The sequence below is a fragment of the Poeciliopsis prolifica genome, unplaced genomic scaffold, assembly GCF_027474105.1.
Source record: "Poeciliopsis prolifica strain line A6 unplaced genomic scaffold, Auburn_PproV2 SCAFFOLD020, whole genome shotgun sequence".
Classification (NCBI taxonomy): Eukaryota; Metazoa; Chordata; class Actinopteri; order Cyprinodontiformes; family Poeciliidae; genus Poeciliopsis; species Poeciliopsis prolifica.
The window spans coordinates 7,585,001-7,602,089 of record NW_026562395.1 but is presented as its reverse complement, the minus strand read 5'-3'; the positions used below and the strand labels follow the sequence as shown (position 1 = coordinate 7,602,089).

The 17,089-nt window shown below is 40.4% G+C and overlaps 1 protein-coding gene across 6 annotated transcripts in view; it reads right to left on the bottom strand.

Moving 5' to 3' along the window:
- Positions 1-974: 974 nt before the first annotated feature.
- cnih3 (cornichon family AMPA receptor auxiliary protein 3) overlaps positions 975-17,089 on the bottom strand; it is a 51,341-nt gene continuing 35,226 nt past the window's right edge. The window contains exons 4-8 of one of the 6 annotated variants that reach the window (XR_008606925.1): positions 14,899-15,011; positions 10,495-10,641; positions 9,903-9,958; positions 8,887-8,915; positions 975-2,467 (exon numbers count right to left, since the gene is read on the bottom strand). Coding sequence is in view for 3 of the 6 variants with exons in the window: in XM_055044597.1 (XP_054900572.1) it covers positions 9,928-9,958; positions 10,495-10,641; positions 14,899-15,011 (291 nt within the window). In the remaining 3 variants the exon portion in view is untranslated. Of the gene's footprint in view, positions 7,623-8,886; positions 9,013-9,902; positions 10,642-14,898; positions 15,012-17,089 lie in introns of those variants that run through there. The other 5 variants (XR_008606926.1, XR_008606927.1, XM_055044597.1 and 2 more) reach the window with 5 other exon arrangements.

Genomic DNA, 17,089 nt, shown 5'->3' with positions numbered 1-17,089 from the left:
ATTCAGTTCACTCAAATACACACAAGGCAACACACACACACACACACACGATGAGAGGCCAGCAGGTCGGATGTGTGTGTAGTTTAGTATTTCTCACTTTGGAAGGCCAATGGTTTTTAAGATTTACTATCTTAAGAACTTTAAGATAGTAAATCTTAAGATTTATCCACATTTATCTGGCCAAAAATCAGGCCAGATATTTTACATTATATTTAGAATTCCTAATTGCACTTTCTGAACTATTTGAAAGGTTTGTTACAATTTATTTGGCATGTTTGACTAAAGGTAGTCAAATTGTTTCTACATGTTTGCACCAATACAGCACATTTAAATATACCAATATCTCACAACCTTGGTCACAGTTGTGAAATAAATTATTTATGTCTGTGTTTTAAGAAAAGGAACATTTAAAGTCAAATCAGCTCTTTTTATGTATCGGATCGGTATCGGGCGATACTGAACCTCATATCGGTATCAGAGGTGAAAAAGTGGATCGGTTTGTCTTATTTACTGGTAAAGTTTAGCTTTAGAGAACGGGTCAGGCTTCGGCTGAGAGGAATGAAGAATGAATGGAAGTCAATGGAAAGTCTTTGTGAAGACAAAGACATAGGATGTGTGTGTGTGTGTGTGTGTGTGTACAAACACAGCCATATTACTCTGTTCTATTCCTCAGTTATCTCCATCACGTTGTCCCTGGTCTGTCTGTTGGGTTCCTCTGTCTTCATGGTGCCACTCGATCTCTACAGAACCTCTGAGGACAGAGACAGCTGGAACTGGGTTCTGTTTATCTCTTAGTAAATAGAACCCAGTATTACAGATCAGACATGAACCTAAAACAGAGAATCTGCTGTTGGAGCCCAACAAAATGTGTCAACGTTTGAAGGGGCTGTATGAACGTGACCCAGGTGTTTCTGTAGAGGTTTAAATCATTAAAAATGTATGATTAATGTAAAGAAAACAGATTGGGAAGGGTGTTAGATTTTAAAATACTTTATTTCATAAACAATATCTAAATTCAACCTTTTTGGTCACATACATACCACACTTAGGATATAAAATGCTCAAGTTAGAAGAAGAGAAAAGAAGAAGAGGGTATTCCTTTCTGCTCTGCCACACAGAATCACATGGCAGGTAAAGACGGCGGTGAAGGTTTAAAGAGCGGCCTGCTGGCTCGGAGGGCGAGCTACACGTGGAGGTCCAGGTTCAAACACCTGTCCTGCGAAGAGGTCCAGCCGATCTCAGTCATTTGAATGATTATAAGAAGAGTTATCCATGGGGTCCTGAAAACCTCCCATATACCCTGAAATATTTTCTAAAGTTGATTTTATTCTTGATACTCTGTACGATACTTTTGGAACAGACTGTTAAAACTGTCAGCATCTCATAAATAGGCATAAATTCATATGCTTAAATAATTAAATACAACATTTTGGTCCGAGAGAGCTAGAAAAGATTCACATTGTTTCCCTGCGTTCAGAAGAGGCGGGCTGCTCGGGCCGAACACGTTGGAAGACCTTCACCTGTGAAGCCGGAACATGAGAAGCCTTCCCTGCCGTAACAGGCAGATATTACTGGTATTTGTGCGAGAGCGAGTTTAGTATTTGTGCAAAGAATGTGCGCTCCTCTACTTCAAAAGTTTTCCATGGGTTCTGTTTTTTTTAGTCAAAGTTTCCCACAACAGAACAACACCATAAGACAACACTAAGGAGGCATTTGCTGGGAATACCTTTTGCTGTTTAGGAAACAGAAACGCCTTTTGATTAAAGAATACACTAAAATGCACACGTCACAAAAGCCATTGATGGAAAGTCAGAAAGAAGATCCCACAGCCCCCTGGGGACTTCGTGTGTTCTCAGCAGGGTGCCCCGAGCCTGCTCCTCCTCTCCGAACAGTGTGACCCGTTTGCTCGCCCACCTGTCCTTCGACTCACAAGACGCTACGGCGGGTGAGGACGGGTCTGGACAGTGCTTCATTGTGCTGTGCCTGAGACAAACTGTGCAAACTCTACTGTGCTGTACGTCCTCCAGGCTAGCGTCAGCGCCGCTGTGCAGCTAGCTTGGCAGCACAAGCTAGTTGGATGTACCTTTAAATATACGTGTGTATTACAAACGTTGGCCAGGCAGTGTAATAACTCTTGCTATGAGCAAACTGTAAACAGCAGTTTAGTCCAAAGTTTCTATGTACAGTCAGAGATGAAACAGTTCTGGACTGGGCCAAGCTGAAAAGAGGCTTCGGCTCCAGCTGAGTTCATCGTTTGGCTCCGCAGGACAGAAGAAAAGAATAAAAGTAAAAATAATAATAATTCAAAGAAAAAAAAGGACCCAGAAAGTTTTAAGTCTTCATCATTACGTTCAATTATCACTTCCACCACAGCGCCACCTGCTGTACTGGATGTCTGGAGCCACTGGTGCTGGACCCCGGATGCTAACAAAGCAGTTGTTATGAGGTAACCAAGGAATAGATCATACTGCAACAGAAGAAGAAGAGAGCAAACAGGAAATGAGTCAAAAGCAAAATTACTTGGGCAAAATAAGCAGACATAATATGTAACTATTGATATATAGATATGTGAATATATCTATATATCTATATAAGCTGAGCTGATCTGAACTAAATGTCTAAACAGGGAGAATCTTGTTTTGTTATCGTCCTCTTATAAACATTCTTTACTCAGAAATGAAACCCCACATTTGAGAAAATTTAGAAATATTCCAGTAGCCAAAATTACATTTCATGCTGTTTTTATTATTATTATTATTATTATTGTTAATATACATCTATTCCTGTATTTTGGATAAAATCACGGAACAGGCAGAAAGCAGATCAAAGTATATTACTCATATTTTGGGCACTGATCAATTCGATGTCTTTCAGGACAAACATGGACAGCTCGTTTCAAAACGTGCCAAAACGATGGCTTTCACATGAATGATTGAAAACATCTGATTTTTAGCAGACTTTTATTTTTCATTGTTTTCCAAGAACTGAAAGTGAGGTATTTGGCCATAAAGACTATTGTTACATTTGGATGCTATCCCAACTATGAAGCACTGCGATGGCAGCATCATGCTTTGTTGGTTTCTTTACTGCAAGAGGGACTGGTGCACCTTGTCCATTTGTTCCCAACAGTAATGTCCTTCCATCTATTTTTTTAATGACCAAAATGCTGTGAGGACAACAACGTTGTTTTGCAGCATCCTGATCTCAGTCCTGTTGGTCAAAATTCCAGAAAACTGAAGCTTGTGGAAGAATATTCAAAACATCTGACTGGAGCCTTAGACTCTGTCGGCCAATTCTACGAGATCCTAAGAAAATGTAAGAAAGGACATTTAGATCACGATTAAAAAGAAGATCCAAAAACGGATCCAACTGTTGTAGCATTAGCTCACATTAGTTTCGGTAATCCTGACTTGAAGAAGAGTATTTACTTCTAGCCTGTGTGTGAATTTGGTTTAAACAGTGTTATACTATAGGCACATCACTTTGTTAGTGTTGGTGATTTTAGCTTAGAATTGATATAAACTCAAAAATTGAATATAACAAGTAAAATACCAGAGTTTTAGTTTGGTGACTCTCAAGAGGCCAGCAGCGGGGGTGTGGATAGTTTTCTGAGCAGCTTAAGGCGACAGGAATCTGCTCTGACGCAGCTTCTTCTGATGAACACTGCAAGCAAGGTCAAACCGCAAACACACACCTTCTGGCCGACTTATCTACACACACTCTCACACACACAGAGAGTGTGAGCAACGTGTTGTTCAGAACAGTCTCTGGATGACACCCGATAATAATAATAATTAATCATAAAATTCCTTAATAATTATCAAATTGGAAAAACTTGGTTGGAAATTTGTAAACTTCAAATGTTTGAAAATGTCATCATACGGTGCAAACTGGATACGTTTCTGGAATGTGTTTAATTGCAGGAATAAATGCATATTAACAATAATCTGACTGAATAGATAAAACATTAAGAAAGTCATTTAATGTAATAGCAGCAAACTGAATAATGCTAACAATATAACTTATCTGATGTTAGAACAATCTACCTGCTTATATCTATATAAATAAACTCATTTCTTTTGACCTGAATGACATGTTCAAGTTTACATTTTTAGGTTTTTACCATGACCTAAAAATGTAAGCACAACTATCCTTCCTGGCAGGTTTCTCAGAGTATTTTTGTTGTTTTTATTTTTTTTAATCTGTCATTTCCTAAAAAAGTCTGCAGAAAGCTTGCAAAATAAAAAGCAACAAGCCGATGAGCTTCATGTAATGCAATGAGCATGTGCAAAAAACAAGCCGTCAAACAGACATTTGAAGCAAAGTGGCAAAAATGATTCCACCAGGCCCAGAGTCTGTAAACCACCCAGTGACCCCGACGACTCTGACCCCGAGAGACGGAGGTTTGGTGCCCACTGGGTGTCCCCTGGAAGACAGAGCGATGAAGGTCTGCGTGAAAACAGCCACAGCTCAAATCGCACGTGGCGAATCTGACGCTCGTCCCGCCGAGCGGCGACACGGCAAGACAGAGCGGCGCCTCGCTGGCAGGAGCTAAACGCTCGCTGTGTGGCCTCTGCCAGCTGCTTACCCCGACTGGCTGATGAACGTCCATGAACAGAAATAAATTGAACATAATTGAAGGGCGTGATTTTCCCTCAGACATCACTGCAACCAGCAAACGTCATCCCCAGTCATTCATCAGCTCCTTCTCTTTCACAGCCTGATGAGACGTGAGCTGAACATGGAGCAGAGCTCACAGTCTGGACTCTGCTCATATTTAGACCCAAACATCTGTTCTGTTTATATTTGACTGCAGCTTGGTTTGGCCCCTGTTCTCATTGTGCATGTCAAAACTTTCTGCACACACTGCTGTTAAAATGTCGTTTTTAAAATACAAAATAAGACTGTGTTTAATCACTTTGAAGCCTTTCCATCCATGAAATGTCTGAGATTTGTCCTTTAAAATTCAGATAAGTCTGTTAGAAAGACTAACATAAATATAAGTGTGCTCACTTAAAGGGCCAGTATTATGTCACACATTTCAAACCTTTAATCTCCATGGTAACCATTCAGCTGTGCAAAATGCCTGGGTAGACCCAGACCCGTTTTCAAAGATGCAGCTCCTCCTCAGAGCTTCAGTTTCCAAGCTTTCACTTCATAGAGCAGCCCTCTCCCACTCAGCTCCTTCAGACTAGCCAGCAGCAATTAGTAAACACCTGGTGGAACTGCTCATCAGCTGAGCTCATCATACAAGCTACTGTCAGTAAAACAATGGTAAAAACGTTTTTAAAGGACTGATAGAGAAGATGGAGCTTCAGGAAGACCAAGAGTTTTTAAAACAACAGAAGCCCAATTTCAGGGAGTTAACTTGCAAAGTCAGATTTCGTTTGAGTCATATAACATTTTTCAACAACTGGAGGTAACATGGTTACTTGATTGTGCTATAAAATGAACTATGTGCTTAAAAACACATAATCCTGCCCCTTTAAAACTTTAATGAAGCACATTTTGAAAACATTTCAGTCTATCAGCATGAGTTTTTTATGCTAAGAGGAATATTGGCATTGCAGATACAATACTGATATCGATTCAGATACTTTTAAAACATGTCACTATCACTGCATAATTTGGTGATTTGGCTTCAGTTAGTTGATTATTGTGTCAACATAGAAATAGTTTCCTGTTCAGAAGCTTGTCAGTGTTTGTGCTTCTGCTTCATTCATTTCTTGAAAACAAGAGTTGATTCATAAGAACTTCCACAGAGAAGAGTTTTGTTATCAGCATGGCCTTTGTTGAGCTTAGCTATGGTGAATTCACAGTTAAGAAACAGTTTTCTTTTGTTTCCAGCTAATCAGGGGCTTTTTAAGCTGAAAGTGATTTATTTCCAAACAAATCTTTATAAGAAGCCTCATTGGGACAGAGAGGAGAAATCCACAGCAGGAAGGATATGAAGCTTTTGAATTCTTTCTGAAAACCCAGATCCTACTTTTTTTTTATTACAGCAAGATTTAGCTATATTTTTGTAATTATTTGCATCTAAGCACCAAGTTTAAAAAAGAAGAAAAGCTTCAACACTAAATGACATCAGACAAATTCTCCCAATTTAGCTTCGCTGCATAAAGGTCACATCTGATGTGTGGCATGGTCTGCCTCCATGTATCAGCTTAGATCTCTTCCCCTCCACTGCTGGCTGGAGGGGAACGTCTGGGTGAGCTTTTCCATTCACCCAGACGTTTTCACAGAAGACCTTGTAATCTTACACCCATGTTCTTCCAAGCAGCTTCTGGTTAACTTCACTTGTCTGAAGTTTCTTATCTTCTCAGAGGGAACATCCCTGTTAGCTAGGCGCAGTAACCCAAGCAATGGAAACCAAATCCTTCTAATAAAAAATTGGTCCTGAGTGCAAAAAACTGATATAGGTCAGTAAGTAAATCTGGAGTAAAGGAGTGGGCCCAAGAAGGGAGCTTTCACTGACAGCTCAGCAAACTGTAGCATACAGTATATCCCCCTGGCACCTAATGCTTCTTCTGGATTGTGCAAATTCAGAAGAAGCATTAGGTGCATTAGGTGATAGAAACTGATATTATGTTGGATTCTTGGAAAAATGCTACAATTTTCGTAATGAGCAGGCAAACAGGATGTACTGCGTGGACTGGATATGTTTAGCTGCATCTGAGTTTGGCTGCTGCTCATGTTTCACATTAGATATTTGAAATTTCATTCAGTATGACATAGACAGAGTTTATTGTCATTTAATTGTAAGTTTGAAAATGTAGAAATTGAAAGAATGTATGTAGGTAAACTTGGTCTTATACAGTTGTGCTAGCATTAGCCAAAGAGGTTTGGCCCTTGTACCTTTCATATGCATCCCACCTAAACAACTACAAATATGTTTAGGCAGGATACATATGAAGGAGAGTAAGAGGCTCTGCTAAAATCTGCAACTAATGGAAAACGTAGTCTTGTTCTATGCTTTGTTTTGTCCATCAGGTCTGGACACTAGGTTATGGAGAAATGATCGCTTGCTGTAGGTGTTGACTATGTTGGGTAACCCAATCGTTTATTTGTGACGTTTATAATGTGCCACCTTGTAACATCTGCCTGCTGTGGTAAATGAACCCAGGCTATCCTCATGTGAATATGTGGTATAACTCAGAAAACTGTCCTGTTAGTTCATGCTGTGGCAGGATGGAAAGGAAAGAAACGGGTTAGAGGTCCAATATTCATCCAGCAACATGCTCAGTGACAGAAAACCCGCGCTCATCTCATTGGCAGGGGAAAGTGCTGGTTACTGAAGCATCTCTGTGACAGGAAGGGCAGGAGGAGAAAAACAGGGGTACAAGTCAGACTCCGTTAGTCAGGCAGGGTTTCATAGTCATCCAGTGTGAGGAGGAGGTGCTGACGTGGGCAAGCAGGAGCAAACCAGCAGGCAGGCTTCATCTTATTATCTTCCTCTTAAAGTAGTACAATTCTAAAGTCAATGTTTTGGTCTGGAAAGGACCTGTAAGTCTGTAACATACAAGCCTTCATGGTATGCAGGTGTGTGTCCAGAGTGTGTTTGTGTGCAGGTAGAAGTCACTGTGAAGGTGGGGATGAGCTGAGGGGAGCAGGCGAGTTGGACTCTGGTTGCCACAGAAAAAGAAGGGTTGAGAAAACAGACACAAGCCCCACAGAGCAGGTTTCAGGCTGCTTCACTTCCAGTTCAATCACGTTCATCAAGGTTTAAACCCGAGCACAGCGGCAGCCATCTTAAACTGACACCTGGGATTTAGCCTTTGGACGTGTAGAGCGATGAACTCTGGTGTGATTTTGATTTGTTTGTAGTTTGGATCAGTTGAACTAAAATGCTATTTTATTCTCAGACTTTTTTTAAAATTTAAATGTACTTTACAGTTTTTAGATGAGCTTTGATACATAATGTGAAAAAAGTAAATTAAATCTGAAGTCTCAGAGACTCAGTAGCAGATTTCTTTTTTCAATTTGTCACTTTTTCCGCCACAACCATTAATGTTGGACATGATGTTTTACAAATAAAGCTTTGAAAGATAAGTCATGTATTTCTATTCAGTCCAGTCACACCTGGTAGTCCGGCAGACTCAGTTCGATTGAGAACCAAAGATAAAACATTTGTTCCATTTTTAGCTGCTGTGATTCACTTTCACACTGTAAAATGTAAAAGATACTTTGAAAAACCTGTTCACCCATTCACCTGTGGACCAAGAACAACTGAAGGAAATGACATGAAAACCTCAGCAGAAAATGCTGAGCACAACTTCCTCAGTGTCTTCTTCTGAGGTAAATAAAATGGAGTGCCGTCAGATTTTAGTGGTTGTAGGATTTTACTTTTGTCTTTGGGAAAATACCAGGAGCCAGACTCACACATTTGTTTTAGGTTTTTTTGTACCCAGAATGCCCTGTGCTATTCCCTGCTTCCTGTTTTTGGAGTGGTCTCCAGTCCCCTTGGTGTTCACACATTTGAACTGCACCAAAGTTGACTTCAACCAAACAGAAAGCGAGGTTTGAAGGTGAACCAGAGTTTATAATTTCCCAAACGAATTGGACTATCTGAGCAAACAAGTTTGAGTTCCACTAAAGTATACTAAACAGGGCGAGTGTGATTGAATGTAGATATTTTTGGAGCAGTCCCTGCAGTGTTCAACACAAACTTTCAGCAAAAAGTTTGTGTTTTGTGATCCGTAGATACATGTATTTTTAGTATAACAAGAGGAAGCAGTGAAAAAATGTTTGACACTAGAAATCTAACAGTAGGTTAAAAAAAAGCACATTTGAAATTTTTAGGAAGGAGCAGGAAAATAAGCAGGGCCAACTATGTTGAACCAGATGGAACTGAAAGTGAACGCACCATCACCTCGTGCTGCAGAATACCTGTCTGATGCCGTCGCCTTGGTTGATCTCTAAAACAGTCCGACATGAGCCAGAGCCGGGCGGGACGATGGGATGAGATGGAAGAAGCGAGATGATTTCAGTTCAAGCTGAGCGCTGCATCCAGAGCTGATGACACCCAGTGCCACGACACAAACACCAACCACACTGTGACTTCGCTTCACGCTGACAGTGTTGCCTCAGAGTGTTCACACATTAGCTGCAGACATATCTAACATACTGCCGCACTCGATCATTTAGCGTCCGCTAGCAGGATGGGGTGTTGTTATGCTCGTTTCAACAGATCGATGGTATGGAAATGGATGTGAAACAAATGAGCTCAACACGTTAGCTTATTGAAGTCAGTTTCTCAGATTTCTGCCAGGAGGGAACACTTTAGCTTTCACCTTAACGTTATTTTCATTAACTTAATGAAATTTGATTAAGATTAGATTTTAGAAGAATTGAATTACACAAACCGTAAAGCAGACATTAAGCTGACATTAAACTACAGTGAGTATTTTTTTTCTGTTTTCAGTCAGTTTTTAGTACCAAATGATTTCTACTTAATAAATGCCAGAATAATGAGGAGGAGAATTTTCTTCTTTTTAGCTTTTTTCCACAATTTGAAGCATCTGTCCTTCATCAAGCTTCACAGAATCACTTTCTGGAAGTTTCTTCAGTGCAGAATTGACATACATTTCTCAGTTTGGTCGCACAACACCTCTGGCATTTATTGAATATAAATCATTTTGGTAATTTGAACTGATTTTGTATGGAAATATTTAGTTTCAGCTGTATACTTTTGGTTCTCTTTTGCATATTTCATCAACAAGAAGAACTGTTTCAGAGCCACAATGTCAAAAATCATATAATCCAAAGACATTTCACATACATTTCTGAAAACCACAAACCTGACTTCAAGATAGAGTCAAAAGTTCCTTTTGAATATTATTTCTCTCTAAAGCCTAAAATAAGCCCTACAGAATATAGTGTTTAAGAAAAAGTAAGGATTGTACCTTTAAATGTTTCCACTGATAAGACCTAATAGAGGGATATTTCCAGGTTCCACACACTGCAGCACCCACATGACACATGGGACAGGAATCCGGAGTGATTAATAACAGCATTGTTAGACATAGAGAGGAAAACTGTGCGTGTTATTATCATCACAGAACAACAGACAATTTCAGCAGAAACATTCAGAACAGTGAGCAGAACTAAGACCCTCCGAAAACAAAACAGAATAATTCACATTTCGAGTAAGAGTGCTGCTGCTTTAGGTGGTGCTTGTCAATGAAGTAAAGAATCAAATTCTCTTGACATCACATGCATTAGCGATAGCTGGCCTACAAGGAAACATTCCTACCCTGGCTAAACTTCTGTCACACGGAGGAGGCAGCATGTGATCGCTAGAGAAATGGTTACTTTATTCAGAGATTTGCACACACATTGCTGTCAGAGCCGAAGAATCAGTCTTTGCGGAGAGACAAACCTCTTCTCTTCAGAAACCCGCGCTACTCGACGAGGTTTCCAAGCCCCCTCAGATCAGCATCCATAACATACCTCAACATCTAAGAACCGCTCCGCTGGGTGAAGCCCGGCGCTTACCAGTAGAGATAGTAGAAGAAGGACAGGACGAAGAAGGACAGCTTGCACCACGCTTCCTTCTGGCAGAACTTGAGCGTGTCGCCGTTCATCACAGATGCCGGGTCGTAGATCAGCTCCTTAGTGTCCGTTGGGGAATGGAAGTACCTGCTGCAGAGGGCACAACAGCACACCCCGGGTAGTTGACTCGTTCCAGAAATGGGGTGTTTCAATTTTCCTCTGAAATATTGCCACAATGTAGGTTTGCTTCTCTCTTTAGTGCAGTATTGTGTATTATTTCTTGCATTACCTAAATGTCACAAGGTACATTATAATAGTCAAAGTATCAATAAACCCTGCAAAAGTCGCTGCTTTCTGATGTGACAGCCTCCATTTTATCTTCTTAAAATGAAATGAGATCCGTTTCTCGCATAAGACTCACTCACTGCTAAAACTAACCTCTAACTGAACTGACTGAGTTAGAGTTTTCAAGAAATGAATAAAGACAAGAGTTAGAAAAAGAGGTCAATTCGTTAAATGGAATTTTAAGTTTCCAACAAGATAAACACATTTTGAAACAACACATGAGATAATATTTTGTCTTTTGTGATGTTTGGAAGTGTTCAGAGGCTTCTGAATCTAGGGGCCTTTCAAAAGAAGAATTGTACCTGCGTCTATAGCACAGTGCCTCCCAATCTGTGTTTCTTAATAAAAATCCCTGTGCGCAAAAACTAAACACTCTGAATCCTAGTGGACTAGAATACCAATGCAGAACGACACCAAAACACAAAACCTGAAGGGTAATATTGGCACAGCACATGTTCATCAGAGCTTTTACATTCCAATGAGACCGACTGCAGCCGGGCTGTTTATATTGTAGCAGAAAATGTGCCATGAGGGAAATTAGAGAAGAAGAGGGAATTGCTACCGTTGCATGTTGCTTGGAGGGAGGCAGGGAGCAGTTCTAATTGCTGACAGACATTTACCACTTTGTTAGATTCAGAGTTATTTCGTTTGATACAACTGACTAAAATGAATAGTTACATTAAAATGTATCAATTTGGTCGGTGCAGAAAAGCCTCATTTTTTTTTTGGTGGTCTAGTCCAAACAATAAGCTGCCATCATGATGCATATATTCCATTAATTTACAGGGAAGTTTTTATGTATAGTAACTCATGTTCTTTGAAAGATCACAGAAAATGTGGCTCCATGTGTCACAGAAATGAAATGTTAGACATTATGCTGAACGATGGATCATCATGGACATGTCTGTAATGTCAGTTCCATGTATTTCTACATAAAAATACATGAAATTCATGAAAAAATTATTTATATGTAGAATGGAGATGCAGAAGAGGTACAGTGGTGAACAACAGTACAAGCTGATAAATTAGGAAATATAACTATCATTAAAATATGATTTGATGTAGCAAGAGAAAGACAATGAACCAGATTAGAACAAATTTAAGAATTATAATGGAAAGGTAATTAGGAATTACAATAACCTTCTCATCAGTGCAAATTAAATTATTGTGGATATGAAGTGTGGTGACAATTCTTCTTTTAAATTTCTCAATACTCAGACCGCTTCTTTTCACAAAAGAAAGTCCTGAATGAAAGGCAACGTAACCACAGCACACTGTGAGGCATGAAGGAAGGTGATTCTTGATCTATGCTGCGGGGTTTATTTCTCACATACAAGGATTCACGGATCAGTTGAAGCGGTCATGTTGCCTGATCCTGAAGAGCAAGTGATCCTGAAATGGATGTTTTAACAAAACAAAGACTCCAAACATACCAGTAAGCAGGAGCGTCCTGATTCCAGTCCAACTGTATCATTATAGAGCAGCCAGGCGTCTCCAAAACTGGTCCTTAAGAGCTACCAACTCACAGGTTTAAAATGCAACCCTGCTCACACACAGCTGAATTAAATGAATGCTATGCTACCAGGCCTCCGCCAAACTTGATTGCATGGTGATGACGTCATTCAATCATTTGATTCATCTGTGTTGGTGCAGGGATGAATCTAAAACCTGCAGGATGGTAGATCTTGAGGACCTGTGTCCATCCATCCACTAACTTTCTTATGCCTATCTGGGGTTGGGTTGCAGTGGTAGCAGCTCCTCAAGGAATTCCAAGTTGTTCCCAGGCCGGACAAGAAACATCGTCCCTCTAGAATGCACTGGGTCTTCCTCTGCATGCCTCCAAGCAGGATGTGCTTGGAATGCCTGTAGAAGGAGGCGACCAGGAGGCATCCTAACCAGATGCCCATCACCCTGTCTCTAAGGGAAATCCCAGACACCCTGTGGAGAAAACTTATTTTGGCCATTTGTATGTGTAATCTCGTTCTTTCGGTCATTACCCAAAGCTCTTCACCATAGATGATGGTAGAAAGGTAGCTTGACAGGTTACTTGAGAATGTTTCCCTCAGTTCTACCTTCACCCCGGTAGATGGGTTCACTGCAGACGCCGCACCAATCCACATACCAATATCAATCTCCCGCTCCATTTTGTCCTCATTTGTGAACGAGACCTCAAGATACTTAGACTCGTCCACTTGTGGCAGGATGTCTTCCTTGACCTGTAAAGGGCATTCTGCTCTTTTCCAACTCAAGATCATGAGTTGGCCTTCTGGACTTCATAAAGTACTATGCCATTTCTTGCAGCCATGTCCCACAGGGGTTTATGGAAAGGTCTGCCACCTCAATGCACACTCAGACTACACTGGGAAGTTTCCTTGCAGAACTGTCAGACTGTTCTCTGGAACAAAACCATCCCAGAAACATTTGTAAAATGCAGATGAACACAGTGATGGTATGTATGCATATATACACAGCCTCTACCAGCCACCCTCCCCCTGAGAGACGCCTTGTCAATGTTCCATCTCACACGCATCATTCACAATCTTTCTCTTTCCCCGTCTTGCTGCCATTGCATGCCTCATATCATCCCCTCCTCTGTCTCCGCCTTCCAGCCTCCTTTTTTTTTTCTTGTCCTCTCATCTCCCAGCTGCGGCATCTGTAGCCGGTGGGCATCTGGCACAGTTTGCAGTTAATGAGACAGCAAGATGTTTTCCTCTCCTCACGTCCTCTCCTCTAGTCTAAGCCTCAGCCAGCAGAGCACATGAGCTTAAATCAATCAGACTGCCAGGAGTCCAAGCCTAACCCGCTGACCGGAGAAGAGGAGCACAGATAAACAGGAAACAGCAAAATATGAACATCAATGACTGCTGCCTGGCTGTAGGACTCCTAAAGCTGGTAGCTGCATTGTTTGTTACACTGACACTGTCGCTTTAAATGTCAGCCTATTCCAAGTCTTTAATTGTTCTCAGACATATTGTAGAGAGAGTCAGAACACTTTACACACAGGGTTTGATAAAAGTGACCTGCTTATAACCCTTGAACATTGCAACTTTTTTAAAAAAATTTTATCAGAATGTTGTGTGAATGACCAACAGCAAGTAAGGTTTAATTATGAAGTGGAAGGAAATTGCAACTCATCTAGGACTGAAACTGGACGGCGAGAATATGTGGATACCAGTTTTTAAGTCTTGCCACAGATTTTCTGTTGGACTTTGGGTCATCCTAACAGAAGAGTATTGTTTCATTTAAATCAAACAATAGCTTCATAACTGTAGTTGTATTGAGAGGTTAGGAATAGCATAAGGAGGCAGGACTTACTCAATACTCTAAGAGAAAATTTTTTTTCGAGCGCTATCAAGTTATGAGTGATACTAATCTTGTTTAAACGTGATGATATGTTGTATAAATATGATAGTTATCTTGCTTAATCGTAATAATTTCATGTCCAGGAGGGGGGAGGGGGGGAGTATGCTTTTCGTGCAGGTGTACTACAGAAGCGTATTCAGCAAATACATCTTAACCTCCGTTTTGATTAAAGAAGCTTTCATTTTGTAATAATTGCCTTTAGTCAGATCAGAAGCTGCAATCAGAAGCACACTTCAGCTTCACTCCACACTGTCAAGTTAGGAACGCTGCCACAGCTAGAGGATCGGACTGCAGTTTTCTTCTGTGCAGCCTCTTTCTGTTTAGGCTGGCCAGACTGTACATACTAAAGATGGTTTCAATCATAATGCGGAGCAGTATCGGTATCTCTCCATGGTTTAGACCAAGCATGAAGGAAAATTTGGCCAATTTAGCCTTCATTATGCCTGCACAAAAAGCATACTACCGCCACCTCCTGGACATAAAATTATCATGTTCCTACAAGAAAAGTATCACGTTACAATGTGGTAGTGCTAAAAATAATGTTCCTCCATGATAGCAATATACTTCCTTAGCAGCATTTTGGATCTTTACCAAATTTGATAAAAATTTCAAATTCTTTAGAATGATCCTAGCAAAACCAACATGATAGAAGTAAATAAAAGTGAATGTAAACACAGAACAAACAGATTTCATGGATACCTCCAGGTATTGTAGAAGAGGAGGGGGATGTTAAGGCCCACAGTCAGCCACTCCTGGGCACACAGGAACATTATGCAGAACAGCCCATGGATGGAGTACTCTGGCAGCACCAACTGGAAGAAGCAGGAGCAAAATACAGGAAGTGTTAGATCATTGTGGAGAGAAAAAAAAAAATATTATTAGTACTCATGTCAGGTGCTTCTTTTTTCTTTTCCTTCATCACACCTACAGCAGTAGCCAGGTCATGGTGTAGCAGCCCATGTTCAATTCACAGCTATCTCAGAAGACACTCAATGTTCACAATAACAATCTAGTTGGATTTAAAACACTGAGAACAGACAACGACTGGACCTGCTGTTGGATCACAGGCTGCAGGTTTTATTACACCAACTACAGGGAACCCAGTGCATCACACTGTTGCAGAAACTTTTGTGAGGACAACAAAGGAACAAACAATAGCAGATTTGAAACCAGACCGTTGTACAACACTTTGCTTTGTAAAGACAGTCAGGCTCTTGGCTGTTGAGAAACAATGGCTTCCTGGGGACGTGGACTCTGTTGATGTCATGAATGCTACCCAATCTGCAATGATTGGCTGTGACGTATGTAATGACCCAGCTCGGAGCTATGAAGCTTACCAGAAATTACTTTCTACATTAAAGAGAGACAGACAGAGCATAACAAAGGCTGTTGTTCCCGTTAATTCAACATTTGGTAGTGTGGCCAACACAAACTGATCGGCTTCCTTCATTTCCTCTGCTGCTATTGGTAAAACTAAAACTGAAGGCAGAATTGATTTTCTAAAACAGAGCAGAAAATCGCCAACATTGCTTTCAACTTCTTCTTCTGTTCACTGTTTGACCTGGTAGAAATTCTACCCGAGGGAATCCAAGTTAATAGGAGAAAGCCCAGACTGACTATGAAGTGAGGTTTTAATCCAGTGCATTACACAGAAAGACAATGACCAGGCTATATTTCTGCTAAATGTCCCCATGGAATCAAAAACACATTTTAAATAAATGTTACAAGTGAATATCTTTAGCGTATTGTTGAATGTATTCTTTGATATACCCATGTGAGAGTTTGGAGTATTGAGTGATGAGTATGAATTTTTATGTAGGTTTTAAAATGACATTTAATGTTGGTTGTAGTATTAAAGTTTTTCTATTAAATCATATTTTTTCTACATGTCCTGCCTCTGCATATCAATCTATGCATGTATGAATCTATTAAAGGCGTTTGCATACATGTGCAAATTCTGTTAGGAAAACAGATACAATCATTTCTTGAGATAGATAGATAGATAGATAGATAGATAGATAGATAGATAGATAGATAGATAGATAGATAGATAGATAGATAGATAGATAGATAGATAGATAGATAGATAGATAGATAGATAGATAGATAGATAGATATAGATATAGATAGATAGATAGATAGATAGATAGATAGATAGACAGACAGACAGACAGACAGACAGACAGACAGACAGACAGACAGACAGACAGACAGACAGACAGACAGACAGACAGACAGACAGACAGACAGACAGACAGACAGACAGACAGACAGACAGACAGACAGACAGACAGACAGACAGACAGACAGACAGACAGACAGACAGACAGACAGATAGATAGATAGATAGATAGATAGATAGATAGATAGATAGATAGATAGATAGATAGATAGATAGATAGATAGATAGATAGATAGATAGACAGACTGCACAACTACTGGTAACAACATTCAGCTTTAAAGGTTGTCTTGAATCCCACATTAGATTGTGTGTTTTAGGTTCAGCCTTGCAAACCCCTGTGGACATCCTAAATGTCCATTGAATTCTTCCGTAACCCTTTTCACCAAAGCAGTTCATGTGATTCACAAAGAACGCCACTTCAGTGCTCATTTATATTTAACAGCACACTGGGCAACACATTGTGTTCGCCCGGCCTCGAACATCACAGAGTAAAGAGGCCAGGGTTCGGATGCATTATTCAGACAGCTACATGTTCACTAATAACACAAAACGCATTTTAAACTGAATGCCTCTTCAAGTGCAGGAGGGCAGAAAACCACAACCTTGATGAAAACTAAACACGCCTGTCTGCCTTCACACGCACAGCCAGGGCTGTGAAAAAGGATTCTACCCCTCACAGAGTTCTGCTGCTTTTACTTGTTTTGTGCC